The sequence below is a fragment of the Bos taurus genome, chromosome 14 (genome assembly GCF_002263795.3).
Source record: "Bos taurus isolate L1 Dominette 01449 registration number 42190680 breed Hereford chromosome 14, ARS-UCD2.0, whole genome shotgun sequence".
Taxonomy (NCBI): Eukaryota; Metazoa; Chordata; class Mammalia; order Artiodactyla; family Bovidae; genus Bos; species Bos taurus.
Window position 1 is genome coordinate 6,390,506 of NC_037341.1, and position 18,629 is coordinate 6,409,134.

The 18,629-nt window shown below is 46.9% G+C and overlaps 1 protein-coding gene across 5 annotated transcripts in view; it reads right to left on the reverse strand.

Annotated features, from left to right (window-relative positions):
• Positions 1–1,803: 1,803 nt before the first annotated feature.
• KHDRBS3 (KH RNA binding domain containing, signal transduction associated 3) overlaps positions 1,804–18,629 on the reverse strand; it is a 152,823-nt gene continuing 135,997 nt past the window's right edge. For 3 of the 5 annotated variants that reach the window (NM_001083512.1, XM_010811923.3, XM_025001737.2), the window contains 2 exons: positions 12,631–12,689; positions 10,212–10,832 (listed from right to left, as the gene is read on the reverse strand). In NM_001083512.1, coding sequence (NP_001076981.1) covers positions 10,741–10,832; positions 12,631–12,689 — 151 coding nt within the window. In that variant the 3' untranslated portion in view covers positions 10,212–10,740. Of the gene's footprint in view, positions 2,057–9,226; positions 9,284–10,211; positions 10,833–12,630; positions 12,690–18,629 lie in introns of those variants that run through there. The other 2 variants (XM_059893349.1, XR_009497082.1) reach the window with 2 other exon arrangements.

Here is an 18,629-nt window from a genome sequence, read left to right on the forward strand (position 1 = left end):
TGAGATGGACCAAAACCAGCTTAGCTGGAGAAAAGCTGAGTTTCAAATCTAAAGACTTTAGTCCAGTTGTTCCCTGCTGACCCCGCCCTCTCACACGTCCTCCCCCTCGAGGAGGAGCTACATTCCGAGAGCCTGTGAATGTAGGGGGTCTGGCCTAGGGGCTGAGCTGGGGAACGGTCATCTTGGGGCAAGCAGGTCCTGCAGGGCCCGAGAAGGCCGTGACTCCAGGGCAATGGATGAGGCCGGGGTCCACGCCCATTTCACATCCAGCCAGTGGCCCCGCTTCCTGAGCGTGTCTCACATGTGGACAGTCCTCAGGACCTGCGTGCAGGCCTCCCTCTGATCTCCACTGCAGGCTTGCTAATGGGACCCCACGTGGCCCCACGACTGCCTCAACGCGGTTGCCAGTTATCCTGCTGAAATACAGGGATCACATCCCTCTCCTCCCCTGAAGAACAGCTCCGGGCAGCCCTCCAAGCCCGGCCCCGGCCCCTCGTACGTCCCCCTACATGGACACTGCCTCTGTGGGGTGCCTGTGGCCCCTGCGAGGGCCTCAGTGCAGCGCATCGCTGACTCTTCTAGGTCCCGACAGAGGCGTCCCCATACTCCCCCACGGCCCAGCCAGGTCTGACCCCCTCCCGTCACTGCGCTGCCGCCCCTGCTCTGACCCTCCTGGCGTCCTCCAGTTTGCTGCTGATGGTCTGGCTCCTCCCACTAGGATGTGAAAGGTATGAGGCCCCTGGTCTGACCTGTGCTCTCACACACAGGGCAATGCCCAGCAAGTAGGAGATTCTCCGCCAATGTGTTTGCCGGGAATTCAGTGCCCAGGCAGCGGAGAGGAGGCCACGGTTAAGGCAGCAAGAGGGGGATCGGGAGAAGGGGACAGGAGGTGAGTCACAAAGTTCCAGTGCCTGGGATTCCACTCGCAGCTTTGTGACTGTGTCACTGACTTGGTAGAAGAGGCTGCAGGCCAAAAGGGAGTCAAAGTGTGGGAACACAGGACAATCCAGCTCAGGTCCTAATGTTCCTCCTTGTTTAGAATTAATTCCGCACAGACGGGTGCTCGGAGGCTCTGCTCTGAGGGGCACCCAGCGCCCTGGGATGTGGGTATTATTCTTTGCCCTTCTGAGATGAAGGGCATACGTGACAGACACAGAAATGTGAACTTCAGGAGCAGAAGAGCGCAAGGAAAAACGAACCTATCAGTAGCTGTTCTGTGCTCCCACCACAATGCTCCCCACACCACACCCCTGTAAACAGTGAATGCCTTGAGGAAAGGTGACTTTGAAGTAAGACAGTGACAATTTCACAATGCGCAGGATCGTTTTCGAAGTTTCAAGACTAGGAAGCCTGTTGTGTGAGCTTCTAACAGAAAGAATGAAACACCTCCTCCTGGGGTTGAGGGGTGGGAGGAGTTACTGAATTAAAATCACAAAGCACTAGCCAATGACGAAAAGAGCAGGAGCTGACTGCTACTGTCCATGGGGATGGCGACCTTTCTGTTTCATGACAGATTACGGAGGCATGAAAGCTGGGTTTCCATCCTGGCAGCGCCACCCTGCTTTCTGCAGAAGCCTTTTTATAAGTAACCTTTCATGTGGCGGAATGCTTTTGGCATAACATATTTGTATTTATTGGTCCAAAACTGAGATGGAGAAATCATTTTCAAATCTGGAATTTGTGCTGAGTCTTGACTTCCTGTAGTGAGGTGCAGCCACATATGGTTCTCAAGTGTGCAGAGTTCAGAGCTGGGCTGAAATAACAAGCCTTTGTTTTTCTAGGTTTATATTAAAGTAGAAGCGATTGAAATGGGCAGCCTTTATTAAGTAATACACAAATCATTTGTTTTCTGTTAGGGGACAAAGATTGATTTTCTTTCCCTTTTTTTTTTAACAGGCTTTTCAAATCAGAAAGCATACCATTTTATAAAACATTTCATGAAACACAAAACTGCAAAAAAAAGATGATTTTCAAGTTCTCAAGTGAATTCATTTACTGACTAGGCACGTTGGTGAGTTGACTATTCTTAAGCAGTCCGTAATTGGAAGGAAAGTTCCTGAAAGAGAGGAAAATGAAAAATATTTGTATACATCAAGAAACAAATATTTATACTCTGGTGGCAACACAGGATTTAGGCAGAGGAAGCAGGCGAGCTGAAATTTAATAGAAATGAGAATACTTACGGAAAACAAGGCAAAATAGAATTACAGAAATTAAGGACATAAAATCTTTGTGTTCAGTAGGCAGATGAATGATTTAAATAGTATGATGATCATCAAAATGCCATCCATTATGACATTTATGGGTCTGCTTTCAGAATGGCCATGCTTTTTTCCACATGGAACTTTCAATATTAAAATGAGGTGACTTCCTATGGATACACACTTGTCACCTGAAACTTGGCTTTCAGATGTATTTTATTAACACCAAATAATACATTTTGATGTGTTAACTACAACAAAATTGTTGTTTCAAAACCCAAGCGGCAATCAGAAGGGAAGAGAGCCGAATCCAATCACAGTGGAGACACGGCCATCGCCTCGCTTACTCCACAGCTCCGGTCACAGACGCCCGTCCGGGGTCTCCGGGTTCCCTGTGACCTGGCTGCCCACCCTCCTGTCCCCGCCCATGGGTGCCACACCTCACATTCCAGCAACTGCGTACTTGCCCCAGACCCGTGAGGCCCCTCCCTGCCTCGCAGACCTGCCTGTCACCTCTGACACGTCCTCCTCTTCCATCTGCTTCAAGATTTCAACTTATCTTTCAAACCCTCTTTGGGTTTCTCATCTCCTCCTCTGTGGAGCCTTTCCCTCCTTGTCCTTCCTTGACCATTGCACATGACCTAGGTCTCTGCACCCCCTTGGCCTTCACCTCGCCTGCCAGGACCGCACACAGCACCGGTGTTCTGTGGGACGAACCAGGCTGTTTACTTTAAAAAGGGAAACAGCTAATATGCATGTGTGCTCAGTCATGTCCAACTCTTTGCGACCCCCTGGACTGTAGCCTGCCAGGCTCCTCTGTCCATGGGATTTCCCAGGCTAGAATACTGGAGTGGGTTGCCATTTCCTATTCCAGGAGATCTTCTTGACCCAGGGATTGAACCCATGTCTCCTGCATTGGCAGACGAATTCACCACTGTGCCACCAGGGAAGCCCGAGTGTTAATTAGGGTACTGTTTAATCAATGCACATTTCCTCAATGGCTGGATGACTGTGCTCTCCTTGTACATGACAGACTTGCTCCTGACCCTCGAGGACTCTCAGGGGTTGCAGGACCACCCACACATCAATCAGTAGATCAGAATCAGGGGTTCGCCCCTTGGGTGCTGTCAGCCAGTGCTCCCACAGTGAAGAGGAAAAAGGGTTTTCGGGGGGCAGGAGGGAGAGAAGCTCTTGAGGAACTGGCAGGCTCTGGACAGCCAGAGAAGAGGAGAGGAAGCGGGGAGCTGGGCAAAGGCAGGGTGGACAGAGGGGCCAGCTGGGGGCCGGTTTCTGCGGAGAGGCCGTGGGCCCCGCGGGAGCAGAGGCGGCCCCTTCCCCTGGTGCATCCAGGGCTGAGCGCAGGGCCCGGGGCGGGCTGGCCTCAGACTCCATCGGCTCATGAAAGGAGGTCCCAGGAGCGAGAGGAGACCTGCAGGAGCCCGAGGGAGCGCGATCCGTCACCCTCTTTACCGTGGATCCTCAGCGATCACTGCAAGACACAGCCGAGCGCCCAGAGCTGGCCTCGCTCATTCCCACGGGGTCCGGCCCCACCACATGCACGTGGGAACAACTGTGAGCCCACTTTGCCGAGAGGAGTCTGCTGTGTGTAGGTGCTAACAGCTGTATACTGTGATGGACAGAAGAACACTGGGGGTTCAAATTTCCTTCAGAAAAGCGTATTAAGATACACGATTACCTCTACGGGGAGCAATACAGTAATAACTATAGGAAAATGTAATGACTCAATAAATCTATTTTAGAAACGTATTCTACAGATGTGTACGAACGTGCACAAGGACAGAGATGAAAGGCTGCACTGTCTAGCGCTGTCTCTAATGAGTGCAGAACACTGGAGGCAAAATGTCTGTCAACAGTTGTTTCAATTATGATGCATTCATATAAATATTATTCAGCCAATAAAAAGAAAAGCATACCTTTATAATTGAAAATGATAGAAAATGAACTCACAGATATACTCTAAAGTGAAACAAGGGAGGCAGACAACAGTGTACTGTTCTGTATGTAAAAACAGTAATAATCTGTGCAGAACCAAAGCGTATGTTTTTCTATCTCTGAAAAACACACAAAAAACCAAGACCAAGAGCTGCTTCTGGGTATTTCAGGGCAGGGGTGGGAATTAAGACCAACTTTCCATTGTACACTTTCCCCAAAGTTTTAGATTTTGTACCAGGTATGTCTATCGCCTACTAAATAAAGGGCATAGTTTTGTTTTCTAACTTCACCTTTCCTAGGGAAAAAGCCAGTGGTTACAGAAGTTAATGATCTCATTTCCACTGACAAACTAACAGCGAGAGGTGCTCAGGGTCAGTATTTTAAAATCACAGAGCCATTTGCTCACTGACTCAGTCAGTCATCGGCTCCTCCATGAGCACTGTCATGCCAGGGAGCACGCCGGGGTCTGGATGCAAAGTCAAATGAGACGTGGTTCCATGTGCACAGAACCTGAAGTGGTGCTGTCGGTGAGAAAGACAAATACAAAAAAACCCAGTGAGCGGAGATCAGCCCTGCCTTCACGAGGCGTCTGCTCACTTATTCCAGCCCCTCGGTTGAGAGCCTATTAGGCGCTAGAACTGTGTTAGGGAGTGGACATGGGCAGGTGAGGAAGGGCATGGATCTTGCCATGGAGGTCAGGTGAGCTTTTACATACGTGTGTATGTGAATGACTACATTTAGCAACCTGGTAAATTCTTTTCCAATGGAAGAATGACTCTAACTTGACCCGATGAGGCAGATTAAGTCCTAAGGCACAGTCCTGCACTCAGAGACACGATGCCACCTGGTTCATTTCACTCACCAGGTAAATGACAGCTGCATGGAGCCATGGTGCCTGCGCTGAGGGCGTTCACACCCAGAAGGGGGCGGGGGCTTGAGAGGAAGGGACCCCGTGCTGCACGTTAAGAGCCCTCAGGGCCCTCCGGGGGGATTCTGCTCCCAGGGCACACGTGGAGACACTGTGAAGACTTCCAGAGTGAGGAGGTGTGTCAGTCTTACTCCAAAACTGGACAGACCGGTGTGGGCTGGCTGTAGCAAGTGCTGGGGAGAAGGGTGGCGACAAGTGATCTGGGGCAGAGAACGGCGCAGGTTGCACAGCACCCTGAAGGTACGTGCCCGCGAGGCTGCAGCAGAGGGAGAGCAGAGGCAGGCAGGCCGCACCCGCGCTGGGAGCCCTGGAAGGACTCGCACTGAGACAGGACAGTGACAGCAGGCGGTGCCGGTCACAGCCAGACAACTAGGTGTGTGGGGTAACAACCCCTCCAGAATCAGTCCCGATCAGGTAGGATGAGGGGAGGATGCAAGTCAGATTTTAAAATGTCCTACAATCTTTCTCAAAGATGGAAACAGACTCAAGCATAAGATTTTGTTATTTTAAATATAATGATGGATTTATTTTCCTTTCTATTCCTACAATGTCAATACCAATCAATACAACTAGTACATCACTATAAACAGTAGATGGGCTTCTCAGGTGGTGCTAGTGGTAAAGAACCCACCTGCCGATTCAGATTAGACATAAGAGATGCGGGTTCGATCCCTGTGTCTGAAAGATCCCCTGGAGGAGGGCATGGCACCCCACTCCAGTACTCTTGCCTGGAGGATCCCATGGACAGAGGAGCATGGAGGGCTACAGCCCATGGGATCACACAGAGTCGGACATGACTGAACTGGCCTAGCATAAATAGATATGATTTGCATACAGAATAACAAACTACTATTTATACTTATCACATATAACCTAGAAAGTGGCTTAACTTATTAGACTTTTTACTACATTGTAATTTTTTCTCCGAATCATCAGAGTCACTGTCTAATTTTAAATTAGACTGCCTGAATTGTAATTCAATTTATGTGAGTGATTGCTTTCTTCCTGTTTTGGGTCTCTGCTACTACACCCAACCATTCCTAATACTGCCTGTCAGGAGTCACACGGATCACGCTGACAATATCACTCTTTCATATTCACTGACTTGCTAGATGCTTAAATTGTCACACACTGTGCTAAGAGATGCAACAAGAGGATGGAAACACTAGGCCCCTCTTTTTTAAGGCTCTCACCATCTGGCTATCACATCAATAACCAGTGCAAAGAGGTCTGTACAAAGTTCTTGCCGGAACAGAGACTGAAAAAGGCACCATGTCTGCCTGGGGTGTGCAGTAGGGCAGGTTCTAGGGTGAAGAGATTACATTTCGACATGGGCTGTCATGTTTGTGCTTCTTAGCAGGACCTGCAAGATCCTTCATTATGTGTCCCTTGTCTACATAGACAACATCATCTATTGGTTTCTCTAATAATCCAATATAACTAAAGTTTCCTAGATAACTGTGCTTTCTTATAATCCAAATATTTGCATAAAGCAGTAAACAAGAGCAAATACCTAGGTTTGTGGCAGGCAGGCTTCCAATCTTCACAGCAAACTGAGGTGGGCATCACTATTGTGTCCATTTTACAGATGGGGAAACTGCAGCTTAGACTAAAGTTCAGAGAGGTTAAGTCACGAAGCCGGTGGATGACAGAGCTGGGTGAGACTGCTTCCAAGAAGACCCTCCCTATGTGGTCATCTTCTACTGGGTCCTGAAACCCCTGCTGGCACCCTCCCTCCGCCTCCACCGCCCCACCTGGCGCCCATGTCTCTCCCCATGCGCTATACCTGTCTCAGCCCTGCTAGCACCTTCCTTGCCCGTCTCCCCAGCAGGCAGCTGCATCCACCATCACCGCGTCTCCACTGTCTGCAGCACAGCAGACGCTCAGCCAACGCGTCTGCATAAACACCGACACTGATTCAACTTGGAATATCTTGAACAAAGGAAGGTTCAGAACCTAAATACAGCCAAAGAATCTCTCCAGGAAGGAATCTGGGGCAGGGGGAGGGTTATCAGTCACAGGGTCTGCCAACACTCAATGTTGTGGGGTTACTTTAGGAATACAAGGTAAAAAAAAAAAAAAAAAAAAGGAATACAAGGTAAGATAGGAGCCAGCCCCTGTCCTCAAGGACCCTTCAGTATAGGGGGAGTAAGTGCCAGCCCAGAGAGCGGACAGCCTAACAGCACAGCTGGGAGCAGAGACCCTAGATTATAGTGGATGCTGTGCAACTGACTGCTGCCTCCGGGCTGGGAGCCTACACAGGGATCTATCGCCTGAAGCGTAAGCCTCTTCCTGGGTAAAATGGAGATGACCGTCACATTCTTACTGTTGTGAGGATTCAATGAAAGTGATTCAGCACAGGTTACAAGTTGGTTGGCAACTTCTAACCAATCTAAGTCACATGGTATCAATACTAAAAGGAGGAAGTGTAAAAGCATGCTATTTCAGAGAGCACGGCGGACTGTGGTTGAACTGGTGAAGACATCATGGAAGGGTGGGCAGGCACGGCTTCCAGGCGCAAAGGCCCAGCGACGGGAAGTGCAGGTGGGTCAGGCCACCACCTCCATCCGTGCTGACCTATACTATACTTGAGTGTAAGGTCCACGTCCCACAGACTGCAGCGCCCCTGGTGCCTCAGGTGTGTGTGCGGGAGAACTCAGTAAATGACCCGCGAGCCGGGAGGCCCCGGGGATGACTTGGGAAGGATGCAGTGTGCACGGAGGGACAGGGCAGGACCAGGCTGCTGTCTACAAGTCTTGGCTGTTGAGACAGGGAGGAATGAGGCTCAGTAGAGGATGTGCTGAGTAAGGGAAGCCCTCGAAAGCCAAGCAGAACCATCCAAGAGCATCCTGGTGGCTCCTGACCTTTCTGCATCACAACCCCCTTTTACAGTCCAATGGAGCTATGTTTTCTTTAAGAAAATGAAAATAAACATAAAACTGAACAATTTCTCAGAACGAGCTCTGAAGACTATCTACTAATTTACCTCCCAGGAATCTGTCCATAATTTCTGATTAAAGAAGCCTACACTTATTATTCAAGATGCCAATTCCTAAAAACAACAACAAAAACTTACTAAAGAAAATAGTGAAAAAATTTCAATATAACATCATAAATTGAAAAAATGTGTTATTCACATTCGCTTTCTGTACAAGAAAAGAGGCACCGAACAAAAGAGAACCCCAAACATTTATTCTGATTTATGAGAGTGAAGAGAACTATTTTCTTCCTAAGAGTAATTGGCTAATTTTGGTGATTAAGGAGAAAAAAAAGCGCTCATATTTCCCATGTATATGAAACATGTGTATTCGACTTCAATAATGAAACTCTACATTATGGTATCACCTGCCAGCCTTCAAAACACTCTGAACACTGCCTTGCTTAATGCTCAGAACAACTGCAGGAGATGAGGAATGTCCCCATTGTGCTGACAGCTGAAGCCAGACCACGTCACCCGGCGACGGGCAGGCTCACACACTCTCTTACAAGTCAGATTCTCTGGGATGTCAGGGCCCATGCAGCATTCCTGACAGTTTAGGAAAAAACAAGAGTAACTGAAAAGTGAGACCGTATTAATGGTCTCAGATAAATGATATCTTTCTTTCACGATCCCTATTGTTTGAATTTTATGAAACAATTTTATAAAATACTTGGCAATATTTACCTTCTTAAAAGCGAAATTTTGTTTTGCAAAACTCAAAGTAGAAAAGGACACACATGCAAAAATCATACTTTCACAAGCCTACGGTAATTATTGTCCCAAATTTCCAGCACATCTGCGTCGTATTATGAATATATACAGAGAGAATATATACAGCCTTTGAAGAAAAAGTGGGGGATCATCACAGTTATCAATAGGTTTGGGAAACTTTTTTTTCCACTTGAAACTGAAAATTTTTTCCTGCTACCAACCAGCCTGTTACATTTTTACTGAGGAGGTAACGGAGTTACTTACACACTGCGGGGGGCCGAGCCTCCTAGCTCCACAGCCTGTGCTGGCCTGACTGGGTCTGACTGGCTTACATTCCGGAAGGTAATTTGCCACTGGCGCTATGTCACTAGTTGGTAGCAGGAAGCGCGCAGAAGAGCCTGAGGCCGTCTTCGTCCTCCAAGCACATCAAAGAACCGGAACAAGGACACTCACCTGTGTCCGCTGGACTGACGGCCGCCTTCCTTTCACTTTCCAAGGTGGCTGACATTCCTAACAAAAGAAAAGACCTTTTTACTCAAAGAGAAGAAAGTCCCTCAGGAAATAAAAATTAAACATTTTACACAATCTACAGTTTTAAAAAAACTTAGGCCAAATGATTAAAGAAAAACTTTATTAAATATTTGTCAGTTTTAAGAAGTGCCCTCAATTACTAACCAAATAATGTATTACAAACAACTAGTTATGAGGTTTTACATTTGTTTAACAGGGTATAATTGGCCCCAATTAAACTGACTAAACTAAGGCTTTTTAGATTACTAAAACAAATTAAACTTTTTAAAATGAGAATTTAGGTGATCTTAAACCCTTTCTAAAATGGATAATGAAACTTGCTAAGTTGTAACCTCCCTGGTTTTATTAGTTATATTAAGATAAATTAAGTGAGATTAAAATCTTATTTGATTTATTTACCTTTGAAAATGAAGACCGTTTAAGGGTTACACATCCTCAGCCTTGTCGAGTGCGACCTCAATTAGTCAAGTCAGAAAGTCTTTAAAAGCTTTGTGCTTATTGCTTCCAGCATGGAGCGAGGTGTTCATTAAGGTACCAAAATTCTCATAAAAAATCCAAAGTTGCACTAGTGAAAAAACGCTCAACAAGATGAAAACTGATCACATCTTTTTCAGAAAATCAGTAGTTATTTTAAAACCAGTTTTTAAACAAGATTAGGTTTTGCGTAGTTTTAACGTGCCATTCAAGCAGCTGGACACCATTTGGACTCTTTAAACAGCATTTAAATCTACGGTGAGTATATAATGGTACATTTAGTTTTAAACCATGTTTTAAATAAATTGTACAATGTTTAGTGTGACCCTTTTTTGACAAGCATTGTTAAATGAATCTTTTCCCTGTTTACGACTATTTATGAAGGCCTTTTTAAATAAGAGAGACATGAAATTGTTAGCTCACACACACAAAATTTCTTTCAAAAGTTTATTTAGTATCAAGCAAGAGGAGACTTTGCTTAACACTACAGAACATTTCAAGACTTGAGTTACAAAAGAATACCACATTATTTGCACTTGTAACTGGCTTCCCTTTTTACGCATGTTGGCAAGAGAAAAAAAAAATAGCATATGGCTGAAAGATAAAATAACTAAATTTCTATGGAAACCTTTAAAATGAAAGGTGAGGCTTATGTTAAAAGGATGGATTAACATATTTAGTAAACCTATCTTTTTTGTTTAACACTAGTTAATCAAAGTTATTTTTTTTTTCCTTTTGATGACCTATTTTTCATATACAGACTGGAAATAACAAAATTTTACATGTCTTTTTTTTTTTTTTCTGCCCAGGTTGATGTTTCAACAAAGTAGTTTTAAATTCCATCCATTCAGATTTTAAGCATTTTGATTTATTTAAAAAGGGATTGTTCATAGAAAAAAATTACTTTGAACAGTATACAGGACTGGTGGAGACTGGCTATGTCACAACAGCAGACAGCACAGTCAGTATCTGCCGTATGGCTGGTCCCTGTAGACGCCCTTCGCGGTCCTCGCCGAGGGGGCCTTGTGTCTCGAGTTAGTCCACTCCTCTTGCCCTAAAGCCAGTCAGATGAAGCACAGTTAGATCAACACCAGAGAGCCCATGGCTTCATTTCTCAGAATCTAACTTAGCCCTGAACCCATGGTAGATGTCATACTGAAGATATAAATCCCCAAGGTATTAAAAAACCTGAGAGAATTAACTTTTAAACAATTACAAACACAATGGAAGATGTTCATCTCACTAGTAAAACCTACCAGCCTGGGAAGACATGATCCTTGTATCTTAAATGACAGCCAAGTTTGCAAGAACTTCCTTTTGGTCACTCATTTAATAAAAGTTCACAAACTCCAGCAGCAAATTGAGCTGCCTCTTGCTAAATGTGAAGACATTTATGCATGGGAAAAGGGTCACTTGGGATTTCTTCTTCAAAGACAAAGAAAACACAGATAAAAATCTGTGAAGGCAAAAGGAGAAAAATACTGGAGTGCAAAATGGCAATGGGCAGTTTGGGAAATGTGGCTTTGTTCTTCACGGGTCCTTCATGTAAAGAAGGAAGGAAAGCTGTACTGGGTGGAGATTTCTGTTTCCAAAATACTTCCTGGATAGGAAATAATCTCATGACATAACGTCAAATTGCACTCATCCTCATACTAAATCCACACGAAATGATGGATTTCCAACAGAGGACCCTGGTTCACTCCAGCTCAGGGCTGTCAGTGAGTCACTTGAAGGTCTTTGACAACAAACAGTTAATATCTATGCTGCAGCACACAGTGATTTAAAAGCCATGTGTCCACGGAGACCAATTTTAAAAAGCTGTGAGGAAAACTGCTTAAAATGACCTCTTCTTTGATACAAACATGCAATCAACATCATTCCCTCAAGCTAACTTGCATCAATTTAAGTAGACAGCATTCAACAAACCAAGGTATGTCTCTTAAGTGTTTGTTACGAATAACAACAAAAAAAATCCAAGGTGCGGTCATCAAGGCTTGGGGCAGGTGATATAACAAAATGCACTTCAAAAGGAACACTGGAAAATGGTTTTTCAGTTATGTTCAGAGAAATGTCATAACATCCATTAACGAGAATCCTGATTCACTTGCACTGGGCATGAGGCATTCATCAGAGCTTTGCAACTGATTGAAGCTTCGTGTTCTCTGATCTCTGCGCCCGGCAGCAAAGGAGGTTCTCAGTATCATTAAGTTGCTGCAGCCAATTCTTTTAATTAAACCTGTCGTCCTTCTGCATATTGAGACTCTGGATGTGGATTCCCCAGCACCTTGGGCAGCTCCCACTGGACTCAGTGGGGTTTCACTGTCTCTCTGTAAGCCTGAGACAGCCATCCATCTCCTCCCTGGCCCAGCGCTTCTGTAGCCTTTAACGAATGACTCCCACTGTAATGTTTTTAGAGGAACTGAGATTGGGAATAAATTAAAATATAAAGATGGCTGTGGTGGAATCACCACTACAGCAGTTGAGAGCTGTAGTCTCAACTGCTTCACTTTTCTTTACTCTCAAGAAGCAAAGACACTTCAGAGAGAGTCATTCTATCAAGTGTCTGTAGTTTGGCAAACTATTCAAGTAAGTGAGAAAATCAGCACATTGCAATCAACCCAAACAGAAAATCTTAAGTTCAGAATCAATGCCTGCAATTTTCTGCAAGTCTTTAGTCCCCTTTAAATATTAAGTTTAAACCTTAGAGAGCTTCTGAAAATAGCTGGATAAGCACAGATGAACTGAGAGGCAGCAGTGGTCTAAAATTCTGTCTGTATGAGTCTCCCCAGTTAAGTGCTTTAAGGTATTTCTATGACCTTTCTATTTATGGCTCCACTCCGCCATTTACTCACCATAGGAATCATACGTTTCTTCACTGAGTCCATGTCCATAATCATAGTAATCAGCACCGCTGCATGAAACAAAACACACAAGCAGAGAGAGACAAAAACACAGTTAGGACAAACTGATGTGGCTGTGAGTTTAAATCATACTTGATGAAGTATCTAAAACTTAAAGATAACTACTAAAAGCAGGGCTGAAAGCTGAACAGAGTTCCCACGGAGAAGAGCGATCTTATTAGGACTATCATCGGCCCCTCCTGTGGTCTCTGACTTGAATTCACAACAACCATGTCTGACACTGAACCACCACGATCAGCCTGTCCGTGTGGAGAGTGCTGACAGCACCTGAGGAGTACGCAGTCTCTTCTGGGAGGAATCGTGGTCTGAGAGGGTACGCGTATGCAGTGGACCCAGGCTGGGATCGTGCAAGGGATCAGGGTGGGGTGGGGGGGATGTGTGTGCAGGAGGAAGCGCAGCCACGGCTTCTTTCCTACCGACACCGAGTTCACAGAAGGCACAGCCCTACAGACCAGACACCTCGATGCTGTGCGAGGTCCAGGCACTGGGCTTTACAATAAAGCAACACGGCTATGGGGTGACATGTTTAACCCTCTAGCACCACACCATTACCATCAGGGGTGGCCGCTCAGCAGGGGCTGTGTGTGGTGGGTGGGAAAGGCCCCTGGGTCCAGTCGCCCACCCTGGCCAAGCCTGTGGGGACGGAGGCACGTGCGCAGCTGTCCTGTATTCTGACGCATGATGTCCCTGAGACCCAGGGAGGGAGTGATCTGTCACCAAGGCCATTTTGTAGATGATGCAAAACAGGCCACTCACATACACAACATGTGTGATCTAGGTGTAACCTTTACAGGAACGACTCTGGGGAAATCTGGATGACGGGACTATGGCCCACACAGTCAGTTTCTCACACTACTCTGGCTGTCTGAGGAAGGGCTTCTACCACTCTCCCTGGCTTCCCCTTTCCCAGTTCTCATAATTTTGTAGGGAAACAATCACCCTGAATTTGTTATCTTGGATTGTCCTGGAATAAACACTCTCATTATTCCAACTTGATGCAATCAAGCAAAGAAGTTCTAATCAGAATGGAAAACGATCCAGCTGAGCTGCTTAACACCCAAGGAAGCTGCTGCTAAGTTGCGTCCAACTCTGTGCGACCCCCATAGATGGCAGCCCACCAGGCTCCCCTGTCTCTGGGATTCTCCAGGCAAGAACACTGGAGTGGGTTGCTATGTCCTTCTCCAATGCATGAAAGTGAGAAGTGAAAGTGAAGTCGCTCAGTCGTGCCCGACTCTCAGTGACCCCATGGACTTCAGCCCAACAGGTTCCTCCGTCCATGGGATTTTCCAGGCAAGAATACTGGAGTGGGGTGCCATTGCCTTCTCTGCCAAGGAAGCACGGAGTGAATAATACCTGTGCCAGCCCCAAGACCCCCAAGCAGCCGTTGCCTCCCCTGGACGTGACAGAGCTGTCATGCCCATTTTACAGGTAAGGATGCTGTAGAGCAGAACAGCTGGGGCGCCAGCCTAACATCACACAGACAGCAGAAAGGGGACACATCCAGTTAAGTCCACACCTGGTTCTCCTACGTTTCGTTTCACAAGCCCAGGTGAACTTCACTGGAGACTAACCATCAACCTTCTAAGACAGCACAGGATGGCGAGCCCTGTGAGAGGGGATGGGGGTGGGAGCTACAGGCTTGTGTCATGCCTATGAGGACAGGTCTTCGCCTCTGCCCTCCTCTGCCAGAACGGTTCCTCTTGTCCTTTGCTCCCAAGCACCTCCTACCCAGTCGTTAGCCCAAATGCCACTTGTAGAAGCTGCAACTCAAAAAGGTTACACTGCCTGTCCAAGGTCACACTACTTGCAAATGGAAGAATAGGTGCAAGACTAAGTGTGCCTTTCCTTCACAACCCGAGCCCTCTGTCCACCTGCACGTGTCCCAAGGGACCGCATGCTGTCTCAGGGCTCTGCAGGAACCCCGCTGCCAGTGGGCCATGGTGAACTGCAACCGCCTCAGTACTCTCTGCTCTCCAGTGCCTCCTCTCCCTTGGAGCCCTAGTTTTCCATCCTGGTATACGTACATTTACGGCAAGAAGAGAAGAGGGGCTAGCTGAGTGAGGAACAGAGAGACATGCATAGTCAAGAAGGAAAAAGTCTAGCAAAAACAAGCAACAACAAAAATATATGGCCTCCCTACCTCTTAAAGTTCAACAGTTTTAAATATGAGAATGCTATTAAAGAAGAACACTTTCCTCACCTTGTAGACAGACATTCAGAAGGGATACTTTTGATAAAATGCCACTGTCCAACACGGGTCAAGACTCCTGAGTCTAAACCCAGGCCTCCCAGCACGGACAGTCTTGGGGCAGTTGTCCACCTGCCTGCTGAGTCCAAGTGCCCCTCTGCCTGCCAAATCTCACCACGCTAGATGCCCCCCAGACCCTGGGAAGCCCTAACGTTCTCAGTGCCTCACGTACAGCATCTGGACACAGCAGTCAACATAATTTCTCATTTTGTTGAAAATAAATCGGCTACTGTTTCTTAGAAACTCGGCACTAAATTAAAGAAGACTGAGTGAACCTCAGTCTTCTTTCCAAATGTCAGAAGTTACAATATAATGGCTCCTTAGACAAAGTTGCAATGTTCTTTAATATCTCATCTTTGCTGCACAGAAAACAATGAGAGTGACCTCTTCATAAAACTGAATAGAATTCCCTTTACTGAGACAGGTCGACTGTTTAACTTGGAACTGTCAGTGACAGGTACTGAGACCAATAAACAGGAGAAAAACAACTGCCTTCTGACTAAACAAAGTCCCCTTGATTAAATGAAGTGAGCATTAATGAGCATCGGGGTGGACTGGAAATCCACCTGGAAGTGCTCTCACACAGATCAGCATAAAAAAAAAACAAAAAAAACAGGGTGAAGAATGTTTCCCAATGAATGGAAGGATAAAAGGAAACATAATTTGGTCAGGCGATGGTTTGGTGATAAGACAATCTTAGTTTTGACAACTGGAAACTTTAAACTGACATATTTTATCATTTCACTCAGTTTCTGATTATTTATTTCAAGACTGTCATCAAGCCAAGAAGCTGGGAGCAGCTGAGCCCCATTCTCGTACCTGTCAGTTCCATCTGAATTGCTTTTGCAGCATTTCATTTCGTGCACCTCCAATGTCTATTAACCCAAGACGTGTCCTATTTCCCAAGGATAAACTAAAAACCCAACATAAGGCAAAGGGGGAAGACTCTAAAAATTTCTTCATTTATGAATACAACTTACAGCATTAATAAGAAGCAAGAAAACACGGTAGGTTGACTATGCCTTTTCTCCATCAGAAGGTGTCAATAGGAGTCCCTCCCTCAGGTGGTCCAGAGCAAGCTCCTCTCCCGGCACCAGGGCCGCCTCCCAGGCCTGCTCTGTCCTCCATGTCCCACCCTGCATCAGGGGTAGAAGGAAGTCCAAAGGCTCAGCGTAATTCCTGGCTTTCCCGGAGGTTCTCGATCCATCAACCAGAGTCAAGAAACAGGCCCAGCACTGGGAGTAAACACAGGGGTCACAGAGCAAATGGCAGCACTGGGACCAAGCCCACGTGCCCCAGGGCACGGACAGGCGTTCAAAAGGAGGACAAAAGCGAGCTCCCAGACCACCCTGTCTCCATGAATGGGACTAAGAAGGAACTCCTGACATGAATCTATCTGGTGTCTATCTCGTCAAGCCTCTACACGAATTTTGACCAAAAAGTCGCTGGGACTCATGTCATCAGGCCCTCGGCTGGTCATTGCAGCTCAGGGAACTCTAGATCACTAGTTACTCTTTATCTCCAGCACTTGTAGAGCTCCGCCCGTCCCCGTCTGTCCCCATCTCCGTCCCAATTCTCTCTGTGCCCTCCAGAAGTCACGGCTCATCGCGCATCCTCCACCTCCTCTTTAGACGCTCCCTTGCCTTCTTGCTCAATGAAACTCAATTCTCCTCTAATGCCACCTCTCCCTCAGTGGCCCTCTCCTCTCCCTTATCCCCCATGGCCCATGTGCCCCTGGGACAACAGGAAGGTGAGTATTCTCTTCACCAACTGCCCCCGCATTGCCACCTGTAGCCCATTACACTCCACTCCTCTGCACAAACACTCAGCTTTCAATCTCTCAATGGCATCTCTGTCCTAAGTCTTGCTGTTTTCTGTACGCAGGCAGATAATTCTTCAAATACGTTGGTCTGCTGACTCCCTGGACCACTCTTGTCCACTGATCTTGCCTCTACTCTCCTTTGGCCATCAGCTCCCAGGTCACATCTTAGTTCCTGTCATATCAATAACCCCTCTACCCCGCCTTGCGTCAGTTTCATGTACTCCATCCCCTGACTATGGCTTCCCCTCTCCAGTTTCACTCCCGTCCTCTAGTAACATGCTGACCCTCCTTTGCAGCACACTGCAATCGTCCCACTACTGTTGTTACATTTTCATCCCTTGGCAAGGGGACCAATGAACTTTAACCTGCTGGATTTGGTGGTCAGTTCGCAGGTCTGCTGTGTGACAGGGCAGCAGATGTGACACAGCTAGTCACACAGAGTGGACACCCCCTGAGGGGATGCAGCCTGGGTCCCACAGAGGTGCACTCTGGTCCAACGAAACAGGAGGGCAGTATAGCGAGAGCAGAGAGACCCAGGAAGGCAGAGGGAGGTCATGCAGACCACGGAGAGGCTTGGTTTCTTGTTTTTATCCTGAGTAAGATGGCTCCAGGGAGAAACGTCCCCATAATGAAGTTTGCCATCACCTGAGACGGGGAAGTGGAAGCAGAAGGAGCTCTGGGCAGGGAGCCGTCAGGAGTTTGGCCTGGGACAGGCTAGGTTGCATAGGCCTCTCGGACCTCCCAGAGCAGCTGGAAAGAGAAATCAAGAGGCTGGGGGAGTGGTCTGAACAGGAGACGTAAGTCTGCCGTCCTCGTAGTGTGAAAGGTACTCAAAATCCAGAGACGCCACGTGATCTCTCCAGGGACACATGCAAGCAGACAGAGAGCTCAGGCTGTGGAGTAAGGCTGCACTTAGTTCTGAACCTGTTTTTCCATTGGGAAGTGGTGTGATCTTCAACAGGAAGCATCATCTTTTTGAGGGGTAGCTTCTACCAGTGTCTGAAACACAAGAGGTGCTCAACAGGAGCACTGGCAGGAATGAATGGATGGCGTTTGCCGCTCAGGGTGAGGGCCCCAGCAGTGTCCTCTGACAGGGCGACAGGGGGGCCACAATGCAGTGAGCTCACACACAAAGCCCTTCTCACTGGCTGGACACTTCCTCTAAACCAAATAAAGAGCAGTGATCAGCCTTAACCGTATTGTTGTAACGAAGTTTGCCAAGCCTCATTTCAGATGAAACAATTACTTTGTCAAACAAAAAGATTTTAAATGTTAATGTAGGTCTGTCAGAGAATCAGAAACAAAAGGTTTGCCACTTACAGCAATCCTCCACCTCTAGTGTGAAAAACTTCTCAATCTGACCTCACTGTAAAGTGCAGGAACTTACTGGTACTTGACCGATCAAAGGCAAGAAGTGGGCCTTGAGAAATCACGTGGTCCATCCTCTGGGCTTCAGGCTAAATTGTCTTAATGATCTCAGAGAATGATTCCCTCTCCACTTTGAAAGACTTCCAGTAATACAGTCTGACTAACCTGTCACAGTAACACCCTTGAACAGGCCTGACAGAAAGTTCCATGTTAACCTTCATCTCTCACGAGACTCTCAGAATCCTTTCTCTCTGGCTCTGCTTCCCACAGAGCTCGAGAGCACCTCCTCCTGTGACAGACGGCTCAGGAAGGCAGATCACACAGGGCAGGAAGGAAGGAAGCACACGCCTCGGGGGTTACTGGTAAACCTAATTTTAAGGACCTATGTCAACTACTATGGCTTCCCAGGTGGCAGAGCAGTAAAGAACCCACCTGCCAACACAAGAGATGCAAAAGACACGGTTTTGATCCCTGGGTCGGGAAGATCCCCTG